At 44.9% G+C, this 24559-nt stretch overlaps 1 protein-coding gene across 2 annotated transcripts in view; it reads left to right on the forward strand.

The window, feature by feature from the left end:
- LOC143989684 (cytochrome P450 2F2-like) overlaps positions 1–24559 on the forward strand; it is a 113955-nt gene that overhangs the window by 44613 nt on the left and 44783 nt on the right. The window contains exons 3-5 of one of the 2 annotated variants that reach the window (XM_077489952.1): positions 7998–8147; positions 15679–15839; positions 21261–21437. In XM_077489952.1, coding sequence (XP_077346078.1) covers positions 7998–8147; positions 15679–15839; positions 21261–21437 — 488 coding nt within the window. The remainder of the gene's footprint in view (positions 1–7997; positions 8148–15678; positions 15840–21260; positions 21438–24559) is intronic. The other variant, XM_077489953.1, reaches the window with a different exon arrangement.

Genomic DNA, 24559 nt, shown 5'->3' on the forward strand with positions numbered 1-24559 from the left:
CCGCTCGTCGTTAAAACGACCCGGGTCTCTGTCATGGGAGTCATTTCACCTCACCTATTACGTTCGAATCGAAACCAGTCGCTTTTCTCAAAACGCGCAGGTTCGATCGACGTGTCCCAGTTGCGTTGGCCTCATTTCGGTACATGCTCTAGAGCCCGGTCGTTGACGGTCGCAGGTTGCGTCCTCTCCGATTCGTAGCTCTATCATGGGAAACATTTCATTGTCACATAGTACGTTCAGTTCGAATCCGGTCGCATCCCCGTGCATCGATTCGTCCGGACGGCCCCAGGTATTTTTCGGCCTCATTTCAGTACATGCTCCAGAGTCCCGTTCGTTGTCAGTCGCAATCGCGGCACGACCGGTTCGGGCCTCTGTCATGGCAAACTTTTGTCACTCATTTCACTGTCACCTACCGCGCTCTGATTCGAATCTAGTCGCATCTATGATGCACCGATTCGTTCCGATGTGCCCCAGTTGTTACGGCCTCATTTCAGTACATGCTCCAGAGTCATGATTCATTGTTGGTTGCAGGTTTCGGTTCGCTGATTCATGTCTCTGTCATGGGAAATCGGTTCACTGTTACGTATCACGCTTCCGATACGAATCCAGTCGCATCGTGCGCTAATTCGTCTCGGTGCGTCCCAGGTATTTCAGCCACATTTCAGTACATGCTCCAGAGCGTACATGGTTAACGGTCAGTCGCAACAGCGGCATGATTGATTCGTGCCTCTGTCATGGCAATCAAAATAATTTCGCCGCCACGTACCGCACTCCGTTTCGAATCCGGTTGCATACGTTATGCACCGATTCGTTACGGTGTGCCCCGGTGCTTTAACCTAATTTCAGTGCATACTCCAGGGTCCGGTTCCTCATCAGTCGCAGTCGCGGCACGATCGACTTATGCCTCTGTCATAAACACATATTTCATTAATTTGACCGTCATATACCGTGCCCCGATTCGAGTCAGTCGCATCCGTGAGGCACCGATTTGTTCCGGTGTGCTCCAATTGTTTTGTTCCGAATTGGCTCGGTCGCATTTCGTTACATGCTCCACAGTTCATCTCATCACTTTTCGTCTGAAACGTCGGTTATCGCAATCAGCCTATGTCACAGCAAACATTTCACTCATTCACTGCGCACTCTTGTCACTTGAGTCTAATCCACTCATACCAACAATACATTGGTTGCACCCGTCATGTCAGCATTACAGGTATCGTTCGCATGTTGCCTGTCATTCCTCCAAGTCCGACACTCACTATAGATCGATCCTTCGTGTTTCGAATTTCAGCCAAGGGTCTCGATTCATTCGTTAAAACCTTCACCTCACTACTACTCCCCCTGATAGTCGCACAATCCAATGCATCTTGGTTTCCTTTCATACATCTTACGATCGGTTCCTATCAGGATTGTTACATATAGATACAAAGATTCGTGTCAGTTTCATTTTCATACACGCTACAACCCGTTTCAATTCCAGTTGCCCCAGCGGCAAATTGATTCGCACCGGGTTCATCCCGTACTCTCCACAGTCTCTTATACATTAGATTAAATTCATACACTCTAAAACGGATTTTGTCAGATTAATTTCATGCGATCGGCTCATATAAGATTCGGTTTGTTCGACCAATTCATATCGGATTCATTCCATACACATCCAAGAAACAACTTCTTGCAAATCACTGCTAGCACGCACCCAAGCATACGCTCCCTGCAATCATTGCAAACATGTTCCAGGCACAGACTTCTTGTAGTCGTTGCAAGCGCGCGTTCAAGCATGGACGTCTTGCAATCGTTGCAAACACGCATCCAAGCATAGACTTCGTGCAATCGTTGCAAGCACGCATCCAAGCATAGACTTCGTGCAATCGTTGCAAACACGCATCCAAGCATAGACTTCTTGCAATCGTTGCAAGCACGTATCCAAGCATAGACTTCTTGCAATCGTTGCAAGCACGCATCCAAGCATAGACTTCTTGCAATCGTTGCAAGCACGCATCCAAGTATAGACTTCTTGCAATCATTGCAAGCACGCATCCTAGCATAGACTTCTTGCAATCGTTGCAAGCACGCATACAAGCATAGACTTCTTGCAATCGTTGCAAACACGCATTCGAGCATAGACTTCTTGCAATCGTTGCAAGCACGCATTCGAGCATAGACCTCTTGCAATCATGGCAAACACGCATTCAAGCATGGACCTCTTGCAATCATTGCAAACACTCATTCAAGCATAGAACTCTTGCAATCATTGCAAGCAGATGTCCAGGCACAAGCTTATTGCAATCAATGCTAGCAGGCAGTTCTGACTAGCTCAATAGATTGCTTTAGGAAAGCCTGGATACTTTCCTAAATGTACATTATATAACGGGGTACTTATGTTTATAGGTAAAGTTGATCCAGGGAAAAATCCGATTGCCTCTCGAGGGATCAGGAAGGAATTTTTTCCCCTGCCGTAGCAAATTGGGCCATGCTCTGCTGGGGTTTTTTGCCTTCCTCTGGATCAGCTGTGGGTGTAGAATTGGGTATGTTGGGTTGTGCGATACTTTGTTTATTTGATTTGTGGTTGGACTGGATGGACTTCTGTCTTTTTCAACCTGGCTACCCATGTATCCTACCATAACTCCTTGCTATCGTTGCAGGCACGCATCCTGGCATAACTCCTTACAATCGTTGCAGGCTCACATCCTGGCATAACTCTTTGCAATCGCTGCAATGAACCTATCCTGGCGTGACTCCTTACAACTATGGCAAGCACGCATCCTGGGGAACTCCTTGCAGTCGTTGCAGGCACGCATCCTAGCATTACATCTTGCAATCGTTGCAAGCACGCATCTTGGCATAACAGCTAAGCAATCATTGCAGGCACGCATCCTGGCATAACTTCTTACAATCATGGCAAGCACGTATCCTGGTGTAACTCCTTGCAATCGAGGCAGGCACGCGTCCTAGCATAACATCTTGCAATCGTTGCAAGCACGCATCTTGGCATTACATCTTGCAATCGTTGCAAGCACGCATCCAAACACACGTTCAAGCACAACTCCTGCAGTCTTCGCAAAGCACATGCGGCAACACGAATTTCTCAGAGTCACTACGAACACATCTCCAGTGACAAACTCCCGTGCCATTGTCGCAAGCACATGTTTAAACACAACTTTTGCAATCGTGCCAAGGCTCACGACTTAGCATAACTTCTTGCAATCATTCTTTTGCTAGCACATTCTCAGTGGCCCACAAACTGGCTACACGTTGTTTTCAGCAGCACTTAATTGGCCACTTGTCTTCTGTGGCTTTTCTTACAAGCCATTCACCGTTCCCTGTCTGTCATCTCTCCCTTAGGACAGTTGAGTTCAACTTCCGTCCTGCACCGGGATCGTGTTGACACACGCAACTGGCTTCTTCTTGTTACACAGTCAGGCTATACCTAGCCAGCGTTCAGCATTTCTTATCATTACAGGACTCGGAGAGCCATCTGTCTTTACGGCCCATACAGTAAGATCCCCACTACGAGGCATCTAGAGGCATCAGCCCATAGCCAACGGCATACACTCGCCCATCACGTCTGCCATCTTTAGGGACACATAAAATCCTTGCACATTCCCCAGTCTCGTCGTCCAAGCGGCCATCTACCGGGCCCTTGGTGGTTTTCACGGCCTACCCAGTTTTTCGTTAGTAGCACTGGCAGCCAAGTTCTACACAGACACCACCTGACGAATGGTCAAAATCTACAATACGGGCCATTCCCCAGGGTCAATCTTTATGTCACGCCTCCTGGTCTCCCTCTCACGGACGCAGGACCCCGCTTAGATCCTTAATTTAGATGCCGTAGCATTAGCAGTCCTATCTATGTCGGAAGGTTCCTTACTGCATGGATTGGTATAGCGATGTTTATACCATCTACGATGCCCTGTCACCCCTGGTAGTGACGGATGCCGCAGCCTCCACAGGCTTCACTGCAATTTTTGGCCACCACTGGCTTACAGAACCATGGCATCAGGGATACTCCTAAACCCCGGGTTTACCTGGACTTCCTCCCTCTTCAAGCTATACCCGGTCATGACAGCCTCTCGACTCTGGGGTCATGTCAAGACAGGACAGGCCATGGCGTTCACCACCGACAACTGGGCCGAGGTTGATCTTGTTGATGAAGCTAGGTCAGGACCGCTCTCGGTTAGGTCCTTCTACGCAGCCTACACCTCGACCCCAGTCCATAACGTGGTCACTCTTTAGTATTTGAGCACCCTTGGCAGCATGTTGGCCTGGGTCCCAAGTCACGTCATTGAGAGACTAAGCAGTTGGAACCCTGCCTACCTCGCCCAGTACATCCCCAATCCTCGTGCGGAAGTGGCACAAGCATTCACCAAACTCGCTCATCTAATTAAGCTAAAACGAATAAAACTACACCCCTACCTGAATGTTTTTGCCCCCTTATTTTGGTATACCGACCATCAGACCAGGGCACACTTCAGGTCCATTTCATGTTGTTAATCCTATGGTAAAGTATATTGGTTCATATCCGTATCGGCCATAGGGCTTCGACCATAAGTAGGAAGGCCAGTATGGTGGCCTGAATTTATGGGAGGAGCCCGGAGGGTATTTAACCAGCCCGCTCGCCTGTGGTCTTTGTCGGTTTCCGGTGCGCGGCACCCACCCTCCCATCCCCTTTTCAGGGCATTTCTCAAAGTCATTTCTCTTCACAAAATATTAATTTCTAATCTAAGGGTATGCCCCCTTATTTTGGTATACCGACCATCAGACCAGGGCACACTTCAGGTCCATTTCATGTTGTTAATCCTATGGTAAAGTATATTGGTTCATATCCGTATCGGCCATAGGGCTTCGACCATAAATATATATATATATTATATATATATTTTTTTTTTTTTTGTATGGTGTATTGTTACTAATATTTATTTTTCTAAATATAAATATTTAAAGGGGTTGTAAAGGTCTGTTTTTTATTTTCTAAATAGGTTTCTTTAAGCTAGTGCATTGTTGGTTCACTAACCTTTTCCTTCGATTTCCCTTCTAAATGTTTTTGTTCTTTGTTTTCTTTGTCTGAATTTCTCACTTCCTGTTCCTCCTCAGAAATCGGTTCAGTAAGCTGTTCTGGCTGACTAAACACCGCTTGGAAGATGGTGTGAACTTTACTGAGAAGAAACAGGAAGTAAGAAATTCAGACAAAGTAAAAAAACATTTAGAAGGGAAATCGAAGGAAAAGGTAAGTGAACCAACAATGCACTAGCTTAAAGGAACCCATTTAGAAAATAAAAAACAAAGCTTTACAATCCCTTTAAGCTCCTGAAGAAGCGACGGCTCGGGTCGTGAAACATATAGAGCACAGGTGTTTTTATTCTACAAGTGGGCAATTGGAATCCAAATTGAGAGGATATCCATGTGTGGACATATTTTCAACATTGTCACACAGGAAGTATTATCTGGTTCTTTCACCAGGGGAACCACATTAAGTCCTATTTTTATGCCAAGCGTATTATATGTATTGTGATATTGTCATGTACACTAATAAACACATTTTGGTAATTTTATATGTGCCATTAAAGTCCATTTTCCCGAACTTTCACATCTCCACACCCGAAAATGTGTCATCACAGGTCTAATCCCATGAAAAATAACCCCTAAATGCTGAAATGTATTATAATAAGCACTTTTTATGGATGTTTTAGTTCCACCTATAAATCATTCCAAAATGTTTCTTAAAAAATCTTATTACTACATGTTTATCTTAAAAAAATAACCCAATCCCCTCTCCATGAAAAACAACATACATACATATAATGCAGGAAAAAATAAACTTCTATAGCAGGCAACAATTGGTCAAAATTTGATGAAAAAACATGGAAAGCAGTATCGCAAAACTGCTAAGGTAGAAATCCAAGGGTGCTTCAACTATTATCAATAAAGGCAATAATATCTCATTCTATATTGAGACCATAAAGGGTATACATTTTTAGATCGAAGATCAATTTTGTTTCCAAACGGTAAAGTGACCCTAAAAGGGGAAAGTGCTTCTGACCTGAACATGAATCCATAAATGAGGTGAGCGCATGAGGATAAATTTACATAGTTAGTAAGGTTGAATAAAGACACCAGTGCATCCTGAGTGTCTACAATTGTCCCCATCACTGTACATTGCACACTCACATCAGTCCCTACCCTCAAGGATCCCACAATCCAAGGTCCCCATTTATATACTAGGGCCAATTTTGGACAGAAGCCAATTAACCTACCTGCATGTCTTTGGAGTGTGGGAGGAAACCAGAGTACCCGGAGGAAACCCACACAGGCACAGGGAGAACATGCAAACTCCAGGCAGGTAGTGTCGTGGTTGGGATTTGAACCAGCAACCCTTCTTGCTGCTAGGTGAAAGTGATAACCACTACACCACTGTGCCACCCTAAATTAAGGTGGAGGTATTCACTATAATCTCTGGATTGCTTATCCGGATACATGTTTTTTTGCACATGAGGTGGTCAAGAATGAATATGAAGTCATAAATATGACAAATAACAGAGATGGAATTTATTTGTTTATTGAACTTTATCTTAAGCGGTACAAGACACTATTATTTATTTTTGCATGTGGATGTAATATACACGTTGTATGCACAGTGATTTATGACTTGTGGGAACACATTTGTTTGTTTGCAGCCACTATACATCATAATAATGACTGCACATTTACAGTATGGTGTAATACACTGTATATAGGTAGGGTGGGACTGTCACTTTTACTTTGTTTTCTGTTGCTAGTAAATTACTTAGAACTCCCAAATATTATATATTTTCTGAAAGCAGAAGACCTGTAGAATAAAATGGTTTCAGTAGCAATTTTTTTGGTTGCACGATCTTTGCTCAGCGGTTTATCAAATGCATATTTTTTCGAGAAAAAATGTATAATATTACTTTTAGTGCCCACAAACATATATATACACACATATACTGTATATATATATATATATATATATATATATATATATATATATATATATATATATTATCCACTTTTTAATGAAATATAGAAGGTGGGGTTCTGTTGAATAAATAGATACCAAACATGTCAAGACTTAATATCGCGTGCATCCATGAAATTGCAAAAAAAAAAGACTGTGGTACTTAATACGGTAGGTATTTATCGGCGTATAACACACGCTTTTTTCCTCCTAAAATCAGGGGGAAAGTGGGGGTGCGTGTTATACGCCAATCCCCCACAATTTTTAACATGCTGCTCTCTGCGGCTTCGGGGGTATTTTCGGCGCACTCGGCCGTTCCCAGCTATCTTCGGCCGTTCTTGGCTATTTTCGGCCGCACTCGGCTATTTTTGGCCGCACTCGGCCATTCGGCGGCTTTCGGAAAGCTGAAAGCCGCTGAGAACGGCCGACTGTGGCCTAAAATAGCCGAAAATAGGCCGAAAATAGCTGAAAGCCGACGAGAACTACCGAGCGCCACCGAGATACACAGGACATCCGCTCTGTATCTCGGCGGTGCCATTTTTAAATTACAAAGCCACAGAAAAGACTGAAAATGACTGACGAGACTAATGGCAAGACTGCAAATGACTAACGAGGCTAAATGCAAGGCTGCAAGTGACTGACAAGGCTGCAATGGAAGGCTGTAAATGACTGACAAGGCTGCAAATGACTGACAAGGCTGCAATGGAAGGCTGCATTGATGGGCATTTAAATGTAAGTTTTTTTCCTTAAACTTCCCTCCTAAAAGTTTTTTCTTTTAAATTCCCCCCTAAACTTGGGGTGCTTGTTATACGCCGATAAATACGGTAATTTAAAAGCTTTTACAAGTTATCAGTTTAGAGTTTACCATGATCCATGGTCCTGGAATTAGTGCTCTCACTCTGAGAAAATTAGCATTTTCAAATGGAGGCGAGCAGAAGTTAATATATTTCTTTTATCACAGGACCACTTTGTACTGACGATGTCCCTAACACATTTTTATTAGTATTATATGCTTATTGTTGTTTAGGCTTATCATTTACTAATGGAGATACATGGAGACAGTTGAGACAGTTTTCCGTCCAGACTCTTAAGGGTTTTGGAATGGGCAAGAAAAGTTTAGAGGACCCAATTCTGGAGGAAGCACATCATATTGTGGAGCACTTCAGAAGCTTAAATGGTGAGTATACATCACTTTTCCTTCCTCCTTCACTTTTCCATTTTCTATATATCTAGATATGACAACAGTTTTTTATTTTTAAATGTTTTTATTGGCATAGAGCAGCCTTTCCAAACCTTTTCAACACAAAGGAACCCTTGAAATAACTTTCTGGTCTCAGGGTACCTTTGCTATAAACGACTATATCTACAACTGATACATTAGTGTGATGGGTAGTGGGAAGAATGTTTCTTGCAGTTGTGGTCATTGGGAAGGATTACCCCTTACGGATAGCTAAAAAGAGCATTGATGTCAGTGGGAACTTATCAGAGAGGCATGACTTGGACAAGGAACCCCTAGCATACCTCTGCAGGAACCCTGGTTGTGAAACTCTGGAATAGAGGGTTTTTCCAAACTCTGGTTGGTCAGGTATTTACATATAGACATTTCCCACATCTGTGTTCTAGTTGTAATTCTCCATAGTCTGGCACAGGCATGTTTGCTGACCAGCTATAGCACCAAACTACACAGAAATAGTTGTATATTTACATTTGTTGCCAGGTAAATCATTGCAAAGTCTTCACTGCTTGCATACCAACACCTACAAGTTCATATGCTACAGTCTGCTCTTTTCCCCACTAGACTATGGCTGGGATAAAAACTAGACATGTGCGGTTTGTTTCATGTGAATCGAAAATTTGTACGAATTTCCGAAAATTCGTACATTCGGAAGCAACCGAAATACGAATTTCTATGCTTCCGATTTGAATACGAAATATGAAATTTCGTTGACGAATTTCGGATCCAAATTCCGTTGCAACGGAGGTTTTCTTCTGCTGCTGAGTGAGGGTTGGGAAAATTCTCTTTTTTCTTTTCAAATAATTTATATTGGTAACAATTAAGTTGTATACAGAAACGGCATCAGTTTAGCGTGTGACGATAATTAAGAACAGAGTACGCTTTTGTACAGAAGGTATACATGGATGTATCAGAAAAGTGTTAACTAGTAACAATTCACATGAGCTCACTTAAGGTATTGCTTGCTTCATTGGTATTGACAACAATAGGCTAAGGCCCAAAATGCTGATAAGTGCAAAAGAGGGGCGGTACTCCATGATGTCGGAGAGATCAAGTTAGTCAAACAGTATATAGTATTCATACATGCCACCAAGGGGTTTATTAAAAGCAGGAAAAGGAGTGAGTGGGAGAAAAAGAAGCAGTAAGGGGGCAGATGGGAGAACCAACAGTAAGAAGGAGAGAAGGAAGAGAGGGAGAGAGGTCAGACGGAACACGCGGAGCATCTGTTGGTCTATGTTCCAGAACCTTGGGAAAATTATGGGGATCACGGCACCATTAAGTGTTTATCGAAGTCTTGTGGTAAGAAATGATTAATCCATGGTTACCAGATTTTTAGGTGACGGGGGATTTTATCTAGGATAGTAGCTTCAATTTTACTATGAATCATCACTTGGGTGACCCTATTTTTAACTTCAATTATGTTTAGGTTTGGGCTTTTCCACGCCTTAGCAATAGTTTGCTTGACTGCAGTGGCGAGTTGTAGGAGGAGACGTTGTTGCACTTTGGTGAAATCATTTGGGAACCTTTTCAGGAGGGCTGGAGACGGATCTAGGACAAGGGTTTCCCGAGTCAGTTTAGAGATCATTCGGAATATTGTCGCCCAGAAGCATTTTACTATTGGGCAGGTCCACCATATGTGCATATGGGTGTCTCTTTCCCCACAATTCTGGAAACAATTTGGTGAATATGATGGTAAGAATTTGGCAATCCTGGCTGGGTCCAGATACCATCTCATAAGGACTTTATAACTAGCTTTGAGAGGGACAATGTTCTGAGAGGATATTTTAGTGTTGGACGAAATAGTAGCCCAGTCATCCGTATCCAGTTCTATGGAAAGATCTTTGGTCCATTGTTGTGTATAGAGTGGAAGTGCGGTTGGGAGGGAGGTGAGATGAGACTAGAGGCGGGATATGATGCCTGGGGCATGAGGGTCCGAGTCGCACACTCCCTCAAATATTGTTAAAAAGTCCAGGTCAGACTTAGAGCCTATGACCGTTTGCAAAAAGTGGGATATTTGGAGCGGAAGCACTCCCTATGTGGGAGTTGTGCCAGTGATTGGAGGGAAGGAAATGTCTTAATGGAATTACCAGACACTAGATCACATATGCGACTCAGGCCCCTACACGCCCATGCTTCAAATGATAATGGCTCGGAGAAGGCCGGGTAAAAGAGTGGGTGACCCAAAAAGGACAGAAGTGGGGAGTGAGGAGAAATTTGTTTAAATGGGGTCCGTAGTCTATCCCGGAGTCTTAGTGAATGAAGAGTTATGGGGTAAGATATAGGGCCGGTATAGGGTGCGGAGGTCGGTAATCATAATAGATTGGATATAAGCATGGGGTGAATCTCTATTGCTTCCAGGCTTACCCAGATAGGTATTTCATCTTTAGCGTGGTATAGTGTCATTTGTGCTAATTGGGCCACTTGATAATACCTTAAGAAATTAGGTACCCCCAAGCCTCCAGTCAATTTGCTGTGGAGCAGAATGAGTTTTGAGACACTGGGCCTCGTAGTACTCCATATATATTTGAACACTTGGTTTTGAATGATACGGTGGAAGTAAGGGGGGACCGCCATCGGGAGGACTCTGTATAAATAGAGGAGTTTGGGAAGCAGTGTCATTTTGACGGCTGCAATACGTCCTATCCATGAAATGCATAGAGGGATGAAAGGTGGTTCAGCATAGGGAGGTAGTTTGCATGAAAGAGGTCTGCTGGTCTGCTGGTGAGTTTTATTCCTAAATAGGGTAGGGAGGAAGCGGACCACTGCAACGGGAAATTACCTTGAAGCTGGTCTAGTGTGGAATTTGGCAGGGACACATTGCGGGCCTTAGACTTCGCTTGGTTAACTTCAAGGCCTGTAATCAGGGCGAATTTATCTAGGAGTTGGATTAGGTTCGGGAAACTGATAAACAGAAGGGCTGCATCGGCAAATGAGCATAATTTATGTGTTGTTGATGCTATCTCCAGGCCACAGATATTTGTGTTTGTTCGGATCAGTGCGGCTAGAGGTTCAATCGCTAGGGCAAATACCAACGGTGATAGGGGGCAGCCCTGTCTAGTTCCTCTCTGTATTGGGAAGCACTCGGAGTGGAATCCCGAGTATATCACAAAAGCCCGAGGGTTGGTGTACAGGGTACTGATCCATTGGAGAAAGTGGGGATCAAAGCCCCAACGTTTCAAGATGAAATTTAAATAGGACCAGGAGAGAGTATCAAACGCTTTTCTAATATCAAGCGATAGTAGATGCATGGGTATCTTATGTGATCTAGCCACATGTTGAAGGAGGATGATACGTCGGATGTTATCACTGGCCTGACGTTTGGGAATGAACCCCACTTGGTCCTTGTGAATCAGTCTACCTATAATTGGATTGAGTAGCAGTGCTAGGATTTTAGCAAACATTTTTACGTCTACGTTAAGTAGAGAGATGGGCCTAAAATTGGACCAAAGGGTATCGTCTGTATTGCGTTTGGGTATCATAGAGATTATGGCTGTCAATGTGTCCCTGCCAAAGGTTTGTTGGTGTAATGCCACGTACACACAATCAAATTGTCCGGCGTACTTAGTCCGCCGAAACGCATTTCAGCGGACAATTCGATCGCGTGTGGGCTTCAGCTGACTTTTCCAGCGTAAAGTCCGGCGGACTTAGAAAGTAGTTTTGCACTCCAATCTTTCCGCCGGACTTGGTGTTCAGCGGACAATACGTTCGTCAGTGTGCTAGTCCAGTGGACTAAGAATGACGCATGCTCAGAAGCAAGTACGAAAAAGAAAGCTATTGGCTACTGGCTATTGAACTTCCTTTTTCTAGTCCCGTCGTACGTGCTGTACGTCATCGCGCTAGCAAACGCCGGACTTTGTGTGTCCATGTGAGGCCAAGTCCGTTCGGTAGAAAGTCCGCCGGATTGTTTGCCGGACTAAGTACGCCAGACAATTCGCTCGTGTGTATGCGGCATAAGAGGGCTTGGAAGGATCTAACAAGGAGAGGGGCTAAAATATCTGCAAATTTCTTATAATAGGTGCTGGGGAGGCCATCTGGGCCAGGACGTTTGTTGGGTTTGAGGGATTTTATGGTGTCTGGGACCTCCGCGACCGTGATTGGACTCTCCATGGACTCTTTGTTTGACTCAGACAGATTAGGTATTGGCAAGTCAAGAAACAGCATTTCAGCGTGTTGTAATGGAAACTCAGTTTTGGTTTCATATAAGGCAGCCAGTCTCTTACGAAATTCAGAGAGCACCCTAACAGGGTTGCTGGTGTGGATGTCGTTAGCCAACTTGAGTCTGATAGGCTTGTGAATCTTATCCGGTCGCGGAAGGTGCAGGGCCATAAATGTATCAGGTTTATTGGCCTTTGTGTAGATTGTATGGTTGGATCTGCGTATGGCTTTTTCTGCTGACTCAGCTAATAGGAGATCTAGTTAAATTTCGTTTTTTTACAGGGTCACCCTATTTGATTCAGTGGGGGAGACTTGAAATTGGAGGAATTGTTGGTGGTGAGCTGATTCCAATTGTTGCATCTTCAGTTGCATGTCTTTTTTAAGGTGGGTAGTGACCGAGATACATTTGCCTCTGATAACAGGCTTGTGCGCTTCCCAAAGGAGAATCGGGGAGATTTTGGGGGTGGAGTTGTGTTGCAAATATTCCTTAAGGGCTAGTTGGATATCAAAACAGTAAGATTGGTTGGTTAGGTGTGACTCATTCATACACCAGGTTTTATCCTTGGATTGAGGAATCAGTGAGGAAACCGCTGTGATAACTGCGCAATGGTCAGACCAGGTGATCGAGCAGATCGTGGATTGTATGACTATCGGGAAGGATGCTACTGGTACAAATATGTGGTCAATCCTAGAAAAGGATTTATGTGGGAAGGAATAGAATGTAAAATTTTTCTTTACAGGATTGCATTCTCTCCAGGTGTCAACGAGAGAAGCTTTTTTGCATTGTTTGCGGAATTAGACTGAGAGGGTATGATGTTGTGGCGAATAAGGGGGATTTGTCTAGATGTGGAAGAAGTGTGAGGTTAGAGTCGCCACACATAAAAAGTGTGCCTTTGCAGTGTAGTTTAATAACTTGCAGGAGGTGAGAGAAAAAGGGGTTTGGGTTGCTATTGGGGGCATAGTAGGACACTATCGTGGTTTCCACATCCTGTAGCAGGCCTACTAGGACAATATAGCGGCCCTCCGGGTGTCTTAACTCTGTTGTGGGAGTGAAGGGGAGTGTGTGGTGGAAGGCCAGAAGCACTCCTCTGTGTTTAGAGGTGGCTGAGGTGGTGGATAACGAGAGCTGAAGTACTTAGGAGTACTTAGGAGTATGTTTTACTGCGAAGTGGGTTTCCTGGAGGGTGACAATGCTGGCTTTCAGGGATGCAAAGGTTTGGAATGCCTTAACTCTTTTATTAGGAGAGTTAAGTCCCTTAACATTAAGGGAAAGTATGTTTAGAGGGGTCATGTGTGTGGAAGAGAGGGAGAATTATAATGAGATGCATGGGCTGCGTGGGCCGACCGACCAGAAGAGCAAGGGAGAGGTATAGAAGAGAAAAAGAAGTAGGATGAGAATGGAGGGGAAAGGTGTAAGGAGCGTTGTGTAAGCCAAACCATGTATATGTAGGAGCAAAAAGCGCAGAACAAAACGCCCAACAAAGAGGTGCACAGACTCTGCGGTCAGAACGGATCGAAGAGTGGGTGCACTGCAGGGGGGGGGGGGAGCAGTGACTGCTCTCCACCGCTAACGGGAAAGGCACTTAAAAAAAGTGTAACAATAGGCTCAGATAACAATGAAAACGCGGGGGAAGAACAACATGTGGACCCCAAAACTTGCATAGAAAACTTTTAAACATCATCAACATAGGATAAGTATGATTAGGGGATAGGGAAGGGGATAGGGAAGGGGAGTGGTGGGAAGGGAGAGGAGTAGGAAAAATTTGTGGGAGAAGAGGAAAGGAGATAAGAGGAGGAGGGGAAAGGGAAGAGGTAAGGGGAAAGAGAGAGAGGGAGGGGGAAGAGGGGGGGGAAGGGAGGGGGAAGGGGGGGAAAGGACGGGAAGGAAAAAGAAAAAGGGGGGGTGGAGAGATAGGAGAGGGTGGGGGAAGGGGGGAGGGGGTGTTAGGAGAGTAGGGTGGGGAGGGGGGGGGGAAGAGTTATAGTAACTACATATAACAATCACTGGTTTTGGGTGTTAGATAAATATTGTGATAATATCTGCATTGTTTCCCAATAAGGGTAAGGTTATCTGGAGCTGCGGTGAACCACAGGACCTGATATTAGAGCACACAGAGAGACAAAAAGAGTAATAGTATAAAAAAAAAAATGGTTGGAGGTAGAGGGGAATCTGTCACCACAAAGAGACCATCCACCTTACTACTGGAGACCATTGTGAGTAAGCTGAGGCCGGTACCAGAGCAGACTTCTCACCAACTGGGGACGGTGAACAAGTGGGACCCAGCGGGACAGCAGAGGTGACGCTTGTGGAGGGCCAAGCCAGGACCTAACGTGTCTACAGGGGTAAAGCTTGAGGAGTATCTGCGAGTGCCAAGCCAGGGACCCAGCAGTGAAGCGGGGGGGATGCTTGAGGAAGATAATGAGTGCTACAGTGAAAGAGCTCATGGGGATCCGGTGATTAGTGGATCTGAAGTCTAGTCAGAGAGACTGGGAGTTTGTTGAGTGAAGACCCACAGTGAGTGAGTGTGGGGTAAAGAGAACTGTTAGTGTTGCCGAAAGTTGAATACCTTTACCATTACTAACAGCTACTGTACAAGATTGTTGCCAGCAGTCCTACCTATACAGAAGTGGTGTCCGGCTGGAGGCCTTTACCTGTATAGCTGTCTACCTATAGAGGTTTCGGAGTTTGCCAATTAATATTGCATCTACTTAAGGGTGTCCTGGCCCTAATCCTTTCTCCAACAGTTCTGTTTAAGAGACAAAAAATCTCTTTGCATTCAAAAAGTTTCTGGTGCCCACCTGTTCATCTTGCATTACACCCACCATGCCTTGTAACCCACTCCACACAGAAGGATGTCAGCTGTCCCTAACTCTGGAGATCACCATTGGGCTTTAGGGGCCCCGGGACTTTGCTACGTACACTATGAGCTTTTTCTTTAGAATTTTACTATATGGGAGGAAATGAGACAAAAATCACTGATCAGAGACAGTGGGCTCCCTCTGAAGATCCACTTAGGCCCCTCCAGTATGATTTCCATGCGAGATGTTGATTTGTGTCTGGTGAGTGGCCATTTCTACCACGCTTTCACTTAAGGAGGTCGTTAACACGTATTGTTATATGGACATTCATGATTGTCTTTTCTTTTAACTGAATGTTGCTGATTATCAGTTGTTTTGTATGTTGATTAATTAGCGGTGCAATTTTTGTTTTAATATTTCACTAGAGGGTGGTGTGTTTTTTCTCATTTGCTAGCATCTCCAATTATAACTAGCGCTGATCTTTTTTTTTCACGATATCGTTGTGCTTTCATGTATTTAGAGGAGCCATTTGAACCCAGCACCACCTTGATCTGTGCCTCCTCCAATATCCTTGCTAATATATTAATGGGAACTCGCTATGACTACAATAACAAGAAGTGGATGGAAATCCTACAGAAGTCAAGTGACGCTTTCCAAATCCTTTCATCAATCTGGGGCCAGGTGAGGAAATGACTTTATGTCCAGAGATATGGGCAATGGTATATCCTGGCAATACTCAAGTAGAATTGTGTTCAAACATTTCATTATCAGAATATTCTTTCAATTTTCTAATTATTACTGGGGTCAAATTGCAAAGGAGCAGGATGGAATTTTTTTCCTGAAGAATGGAATTCTGACTATTCTGAAATGCTACTATTCTGACTGTAATGAAACCTATTTATTATGTCCAGGATTCCATTCAAATAGCAGGTCTGGGTGAAATTCTAAGGATTATGGTGAACAATATTTCTGAATTGTCTGTGAAAATCTAATGGTGAAACAGTCTCTCACAAACCGCAGTACATAGTCCTCCTCCCACAGGTACATGGTCCTCCTCCCACAGGTACATGGTCCTCCTCCCACAGGTACATGGTCCTCCTCCCACAGGTACATGGTCCTCCTCCCACAGGTACATGGTCCTCCTCCCACAGTCTGGTGGATTCCTCCTCTCCTGGATACACAGTCCATGACACTCACATACAGCAGTCACCACAGCAACAGCGCTCTCTAGATAGGTGCAGCCAGGGCCAGGACAAGGGGTGGGCAGGAGGGGAGGCTGCCATGGGCACTGTGGTATCATGTGAGGTGGGGGGGGACACAAGGAGATTGGAGGAGAGTGAATTAATGTTGAGAAGGGGAATATGGGGGGCAGCAGGGGACAAGAATTGTTCTAGGGGGCAGATTTAGGGAGGTGTGCTAGGAGTGGTGATTTGGGGGGATTTGTGTTGGGATGGGGGGGAAGAAAATTTGTGCTAGGAGGGGGGATTTTTGAGGATTTGTGCTATAAAAGTAATATGGTAGAGGGGAATTTTTTTTTTCAGGGGGGGGGGGGAGATTTGTGCTTGTAGGGATGATTGGGGGTTATGTATGATAGGAGGGGGAGATGTGTGCTAAGATGGGGGTTTGGGGTGAGGGGAATTTGTGTTGGAACGGAGGGATTTGTAGTGGGGAGGATTTGCGATTGGAGGGGAAATTTGAGGGGTAAAAGATATGTGCTAAAGTAGAAAAGATGTAGCTGGATAGCCGCACTCCGAATTATTCAACTTTATTTCAAAAATGTAATTAAAATCATAGCATCTAGGCTGGTGTCACGTACCTGGTGATGGAGCCTGATATGCAGAGGACGGCCTCTCTTACAACTCTGACTTGGGGCCCCTGATAGAGCTGACAGGAAGCACCGAGATGCAGAGTCGCACGAGTGCCTGGTGGGATCGCTGAACCTGGAGCTGGCTCGGAGCACTCGGCCGGGCTGTAGAGGTGTCTGTAGAAATCCCAGAGCAGTGGTAGGCGGGTAGCTGGAACAAGTAGACAACTGGTCCCCACAGGCAGGAGTGCAGATGCAGCAGAAGGGATGGTGGCACCCTCAAGGCTGAAGAGAAGGCAAGTACAGGCAGGCTGGGTCATACACAACGGGCACGTCAGGAACAGGGGCTGAAGCAGAATCAGATTACAGGCCGGGTCGTCAACAGGCTGGCAGCGGAGTAGCAGAAGGAGCAGGCAGGTGCGGAGTGGGGGACAAGCCGGGGTCGGATGCAGGCAGGAAACAGGAACGTCAGGAAGCAAGCCGGGTCACAACAGGAACAGAAGTCAGGTAGCTAATTGCAGGTTACACAGGGAACGCTGTAGAGCAGACAGCACTGAGCCTGGGAACTGGCTGAGTTTAAATAGCCTGTTTGGACGGCAAAAGCTGTCACATGGTGCGTACACACCAATGGCATCCTGACAGGGGCAGAGGTAATAGGTCATCTTCTTCTGCAGCCATCTTGGGTGCTGGCATGCCCTTCCTGACATGAAGAGGTAACAGGTCGTCTTCTTCGGCAGCCATCTTGGGTGCTGGCATGCCCTTCCTGACAGCTGGTAAACAGACTAACTGCACAGCCGCTGACATGTTTCACACCGAAATAATACTCACACATTTTGGGGGGGAGCAATTTGACATGTTTGCCCTGGGCTCTAGATGACCTTGTCCTGGCACTGGGTGCAGAAGTAGTCCTGCGGGCTCTATGCCAGTCCAACCTGTCCTCTATACACACACAGCACCTCTCTCCTCTATTATACCTCAAACTGTGTTCCAGCAGTGCAGGCTTTCCCATGCTCTATCCCCCTGCAATCCAGGCATACAGTCATAACAGGATTTGTAACCCCATTCAGTTTTTTCCTGATTAAGCATCACACCCTTGTGGGCTACATCCCCCATAACTCAGCTCTGAGATTGGGGGAGGGGATTTGTGCTGGAAGGAGGGGATTTGGACTGGGGGAGAGGATTTGTGCTTGGAGGTGAAATTTGAGGGGTAAAAGATTTGTGCTAGGAATGGGATTTTTTTTTGGAGGGGGTTGTGATGGGGACATATAGGGAGAGAGAAGATTTTATCTGGGGGGAAGAGGGTAACGATTTATACTGGGGGGATTTGTACTGGGAGGAGGGGGAATTTATGTTTAAGGAGTGAGCATGCATATTAGTACTCTTGGGGGGTGGTTTGGTAACACTTGATGAACATACATTTTGGGGGGGTGCAATTTGACATGTTTTCCCTGGGCTCTAGATGACCTTGTCCTGGCGCTGGGTGCAGAAGTAGTCCTGAAGCCTAAACAACCATCTCCTTTAGACTTAAGACTGCTGCTCTTAAAGTGGTTGTAAAATTAATGCCTAAACATTTTTTTACCTTATCTACTTGGCACCCATGCTATAGCCAAAAGGTGGCATAAAATGCCGGGAGGGCAAACATGGACATCCTCCTGTGTGTGTTATAAGCCAATAAATACGGTGTATCCAAATAATACACTTGAGTTCATCTCTTCATCACACACAGCCACAAAGGCAAGAGAATTCTTGTTGGGCAGTGTATTAGCACTTGGACGAACACACTTAGACCGAATTTTAATGGTTCAAAGAATGTCAGGCAAAATGGTCGGCCCTCGCGCATGTTCAGTTCATCAAATCTGGCCCTCTTTGAAAAAAGTTTGGACATCCCTGCGTTAGAGGGACATCAGTCCCCTCAGTGCCTGTCAGTGCCATCTATCATTGCCCATCAGAGCCTCTTCATCAGTGCCCATCAGTGCAGCCTCATCAGTGTCCATCACTGCAGTCTCATCAGTGCCCATCAGTGCTGCCTCATCAGTGCCACCTCATCAGTGCCTCCTCATCTGTGCCCATCAGTGCAGCCTCATCTGTGCCCATCGGTGCAGCCTCATCAGTGCCCACCAGTAAAGGAGAGAAATTACCTGTTTTCAAAATTTTATAACAAACTATGAAAAACGTTTTGGGGGCGTGGCTTGCCAGCACTGAAGATGGACGCTTAGCTCTACAGCTCATCAGTGAGGAGAACACTGGAGCGAATAAGTCCCGTTAGAGGCAGCAATCCATTACCATACTCACCCCAAAGCAGCAGAACATCCTCGCCAACAATGTCCCATAAACGGATGGGCGATTACAAACCCAAGAATTTGACAAATTTCATGTTCACTCCGGAGGACAAGGTCAGTGTTAACCAAGATGGCGGTGGCCCGGACGCACCGCAAGAGGCATGCACAGACTTTCCCAATGATATCCAGGGAGAAATGGACATCTCAGCGTTACCTATATTCCCCACAGAAGACCCAAGTACAGATCCCCTAACAAGCAGCCCTGCCAGGGCCCGGATGCGGATGGATGCACCATTTCCGCAGCCACCTCAGGCTCTAATCAAGGCCCAGGCCTTTACAATCTACAATCCAACCAGGCCTTGAATACCTCCATGGCATCTTTCCCCATCACAGGGCAGCTGGTAATTGACACCACCTTAAAAGATATGCTTATCTTTTAACAGTCCTTTTTAACAGTCCCTTTTAACAGAGACAGTCCTCTCATCCCTGTTTCACAAATACTTCACAGACATGCGTTCTATGAGACATAGAGTCACTACCATTGAAACAAGCATGACGGAATGCACAACGGTAAATGATCTAATTGATACCTATGAGGAGGTAAAAGAAGAACAAGAATAGGTCCGGGCCAAGCTGGCCGATTTAGAAGACCGCTCAAGAGGTAATAACGTCAAGTTGCGGGGGTCCCCAAATCTATCTAGCCGACTGACCTACTTAAGTATGCCAAAAACCTCATACACACCAACCTACCTGATGCATCTCCCAGAGATATCATTATTGATAGGATCCACAGAATAGCAAAACCTCCCTACCTAGCAGCGTCTGTACAGAAAAACGTGTTCATGCGGGTGCATTTTTTTCCACATCAAAGAAAAATTGATGTCAGAAGCCAGGATCAAAACACTGCTGCCCCGACCATATGATGGAGTGCAGTTCTTCCCGGACCTTTCCAAATACAACTCAGAAGGAATCTGGACCTTATCACCAAAGGCTTCCACAATCATAAAATTTTGTATAAGTGGCGCTACCCTGAGACTCTCCTCATTACCAAGAATGGTACTACACATGCCTTCAGCGATCTCCAGAAAGGCATGCTTCCTCTTCATGACTGGGGTATCATCTTAGAGCCTCCCAAGGATAAAGTCCCACCTTTGCAGCAACGTAGATGTTCATAATCACACCTCAGCCAGAGGACAAAAAGCTACCAACTAAGGATTGACACCTGACCTGGACGGGCCCACAAGCTCAACAAAGTTATCTCTCTCACTGCATACTGTTCAATACACAGTTCTTCTCAGTTACTAACTGTTTCCCCCTACAGCAGCATAGCTGATTTCAGCTTATCTTACTTGTCTTTCACCTTTTTTTAATTTTCTTGTGACCACTGTCACTGAGACAGAAAGTGACAAGAAATTCAAAATGTCAAGGTCAATGAGGCAAGAGAAGTGGGAAATCTTGCAATGGTGACATTTGTTCAAGTGACAGCCGTTAAGTTGGGGAGATTTTTTTTCTCATTTCCTTGCTCTGGGAGAGAAAGTGAAAAGAAATCTCCCGAAAAGGACTCAGAAAGAGAAAGGAGTTAGGCTGCCGATAGAATTATCTTTTTATGTTTGTCCAGCCAGTGGACTGGAAAAAAACAAATGGATTCCCCCAGGTGGATGGATGAACTCCATGCCATTATATTCCGACAGCAGAACTCCTCCAATGTCAGAATACATCGATTGTCTGCAGCCACTGATTGAAAAACCTTTTTCAACATTCCCGTTCTACAGAAGTTGATTGTTAGATGGACTTCTGTCGAGCGGGGTCGGCCATAGATGGATGGAAATTCGGTCAGGTCCCACTGGATCCACTGCATTTCCATTCATCCAAGGCTAGCTTTAGAACCATTCCACATTTCATCCAAAACAAAAAACAAAACTTTTGTCATTAGCTATATCTTAATTTTGTATGATTGTATGATTTGTATAATTTGTGTTCTGCTAGTTAACTGACTTGTGTTTCTAACTCTCTCAACAGCTGTATGATTTTTTTCCAACAATTATGAGTTTTTTACCAGGACCACACAGAAACATTTTTACCCTTCTTGAGCCCCTTCAAGATGAAATGATGAAGAGCATCAGACTTCACCAGGATACTCTGGATCCGGCCTGTCCTCGAGATTATATTGATTGTTTTCTCATCAGGATGAGACAGGTCAGACAACGTCTTGACGGATAAATTCACCAGCCCAGATTTTGGTGTGACCTAGCTCAGTGAAGAGGGGCAGCCCATCACAAATGAAGATGGAATGCCAAACAAAGGCAGCATTTAGCTGTTTGGCTCATTCTTAGCCCTTGTACACACGGTCGGACATTTTGAAACAACCAAATCCGTCGGATTTTGTCCGTCGGATTTTGTCCGTCGGATTTTGTCCGAAACTGTTGCATACACACGGTCGGACAAAGTTGTCGAAAAATCCGATCTTTCAGAACGTGATGACGTAATTTCCTTACGATGGGACTACGTTCAGGCTAGTAGCCAATAGCTTTGATGTACGAATTTGATCTGAGCATGCGTGGCACTTTGTCCGATCGGAATTCTCTACACATGATCGGAGTATGTCCTATCGGACCAGTTTGTCGGAAAATATTTCCAGCAAGTTTGAAAATTTGGTCGGATATTCCGACGGAAACAGTCCGATGCAGACCACACACAGTCAGATTATCCGGCAAAACGGTCCGATAGGACACATTCCGTCTGAATCTCCGACCGTGTGTACAAGGGCTTAGTGTTATGGGGTCCCCCATGACAAAGTTGTCATTTGGCTTGCATCCACTAGCTGTTCTTAGCAACTGAGGTGTTGTCCAAAGTTGATAGATGCTTTCTGCTTATTTTAGTTACTGTATGCGGATTATCCTACAACACGGTCCGATAGGACACATTCCGACAGATTCTCCGACCGTGTGTACAAGGGCTCAGTGCTGCTTTATACCGTGGGGAAAATAATGGTTTTCTCCCCTGCAGATTGCGTAAATTTGCCCACTTACAAAGAAATGAAGGGTCTATAATTTTTATCATAGGTGTATTTTATATGATAGAGATGGAATATCAACCAAAAATCCAGAAAAAAACACGATACAAATGTAATAAACTGAGTTGCAGTTCATTGAGTTAAATAAGTATTTGATCCCCTACCAACCAACAATAATTCTGTCTCCCACAGACTGGCTACAGTAGGTGCACATGTGGTACACAGATGAGTCCTCTCAATGTAAGAAGGTGCTCCTAACGACAACTCGTTATGTGTATAAAAGACACCTATCCACAGAATCTCTCTCTTCCATTCAAAGAGCTGTCAAAGGACATCAGGGACAAAATTGTAGACCTGCACAAGGCTGAAATGGGCTACAAGACCATCAGCAAGATACTTGGTGAGAAGGAGACAACTGTTGGAGCGATAATTGGGAAACGGAAGAAATAGAAAATAACCATAAATCGTCCTTGGTCTGGAGCGCCATCCTAGATTTAGCCTCATGGAGTGAGGATGATCATGAGAAAAGTGAGGGATCAGCCCAGAACTACACAGGAGGAGCTTGTGAATGATCTTAGGGCAGTTGGGACCACAGTCATAGTTACATAGTTATAGTAGGTGAGGTTGAAAAAAGACACAAGTTCATCAAGTCCAACCTATGTGTGTGATTATATGTCGGTATTACATTGTATATCCCTGTATGTTGTGGTCGTTCAGGTGCTTATCTAATAGTTCCTTGAAACTATTGATGCCCCTAGCTGAGACCACCGCCTGTGGAAGGGAATTCCACATCCTTGCCGCTCATACAGTAAATAACCCTCTACGTAGTTTAAGGTTAAACCTCTTTTCTTCTAATTTTAATGAGTGGCCACGTGTCTTGTTAAACTCCCTTCTGCGAAAAAGTTTTATCCCTATTGTGGGGTCACCAGTACAGTATTTATATAATGAAATCATATCCCCTCTCAAGTGTCTCTTCTCCAGAGAGAATAAGTTCAGAGCTCACAACCTTTCCTCATAACTAATATCCTCCAGACACTTTATTAGCTTTGTTGCCCTTCTTTGTACTCAGTCCATTTCCAGTACATCCTTCCTGAGGACTGGTGACCAGAACTGGACAGCATACTCCTGGTGCGGCCGGACCGGAGTGTTGTAGAGCGGGAGAATTATCTTTTTATCTCTGGAATTAATTCCCTTTTTAATGCCTGACAATATTCTTTGCTTTGTTAGTAGCAGCTAAAAATTCATTTATTCCCCTGAAAATTCATTTATTCAGGGAAGCCTATCCCACACCCACCTAACTGTCCCCAAGCCACCCCCCGTCAAATCATTTTCTGCAGCTATTAACTTTTGTACCATCCCCTCCCTTTAGAATGTAAGCTCTACGGGCAGGGCCCTCCCGTACCTTTTGTATTGAACTGTACTGTAATTGTGTTGTCCCCCCTATACATTGTAAAGCACTGCGTAAACTGTTGGCGCTATATAAATCGTGTATAATAACAATAATAATAATAGGACCCCCAGGTCACCAAACCAAGCATTGATAACACAATACGCCACCATGGATTGAAATCCTGCAGCGCCCGCAAGGTCCCACTCCTCACGAAGACACAGGACTGAAGTTTGCCATTGAACATCTAAATGATTCAGAGAAGGATTGGGAGAAAGTGCTGTCATCAGATGAAACCAAAATTGAGTTCTTTGGCATTAACTTGACTCACTGTGTTTGGAGGAAGAAAAATGATGGCCATGACCCTAAGAACATCATCCCTACAGTCAAGCATGGAGGTGGAAACATGATGCTTTGGCGCTATTTGTCAGCTAAAGGTTACGGGCAGACTTTGCCACATTGAGGGGCCAATGGACGGGGGCCATGTATTGTAAAATCTTGGCTGAGAACCTTCTTCCCTCAGCCAGAACACCGAAGATGGGTCATGGATGGGTCTTCCAGCATGACAATGACCAAAACAACGAAAGCCAGTCTCCAGACCTTAATCCTATAGAAAATTTACAGAGGGAGATGAAACTTTGAGTTGCCAAGTGACAGCCAAGAAGATCTGTAAAGAAGAGTGGACCAAAATCCCTCCTGAGATGTGGTCATCAACTACAAGAAACCTGTGCTTGCCAACAAGGGTTTCTCAACCAAGTACTAAGCCTAGTTTTGCTAGAGGACCAAATACTTATTTTACTCACTGAACTGCAAATTTAAGCCCTTGTACACACGGTCGGACATTCCGACAACCAACTCCGTCGGATTTTGTCCGAAACTGTTGCATACACACGGTCGGAGAAAGTTGTCGAAAAATCC

Source organism: Lithobates pipiens, unplaced genomic scaffold, assembly GCF_037356315.1.
Source record: "Lithobates pipiens isolate NorthernLeopardFrog02 unplaced genomic scaffold, aLitPip1_a1.2 Scaffold_18, whole genome shotgun sequence".
Taxonomy (NCBI): domain Eukaryota; kingdom Metazoa; phylum Chordata; class Amphibia; order Anura; family Ranidae; genus Lithobates; species Lithobates pipiens.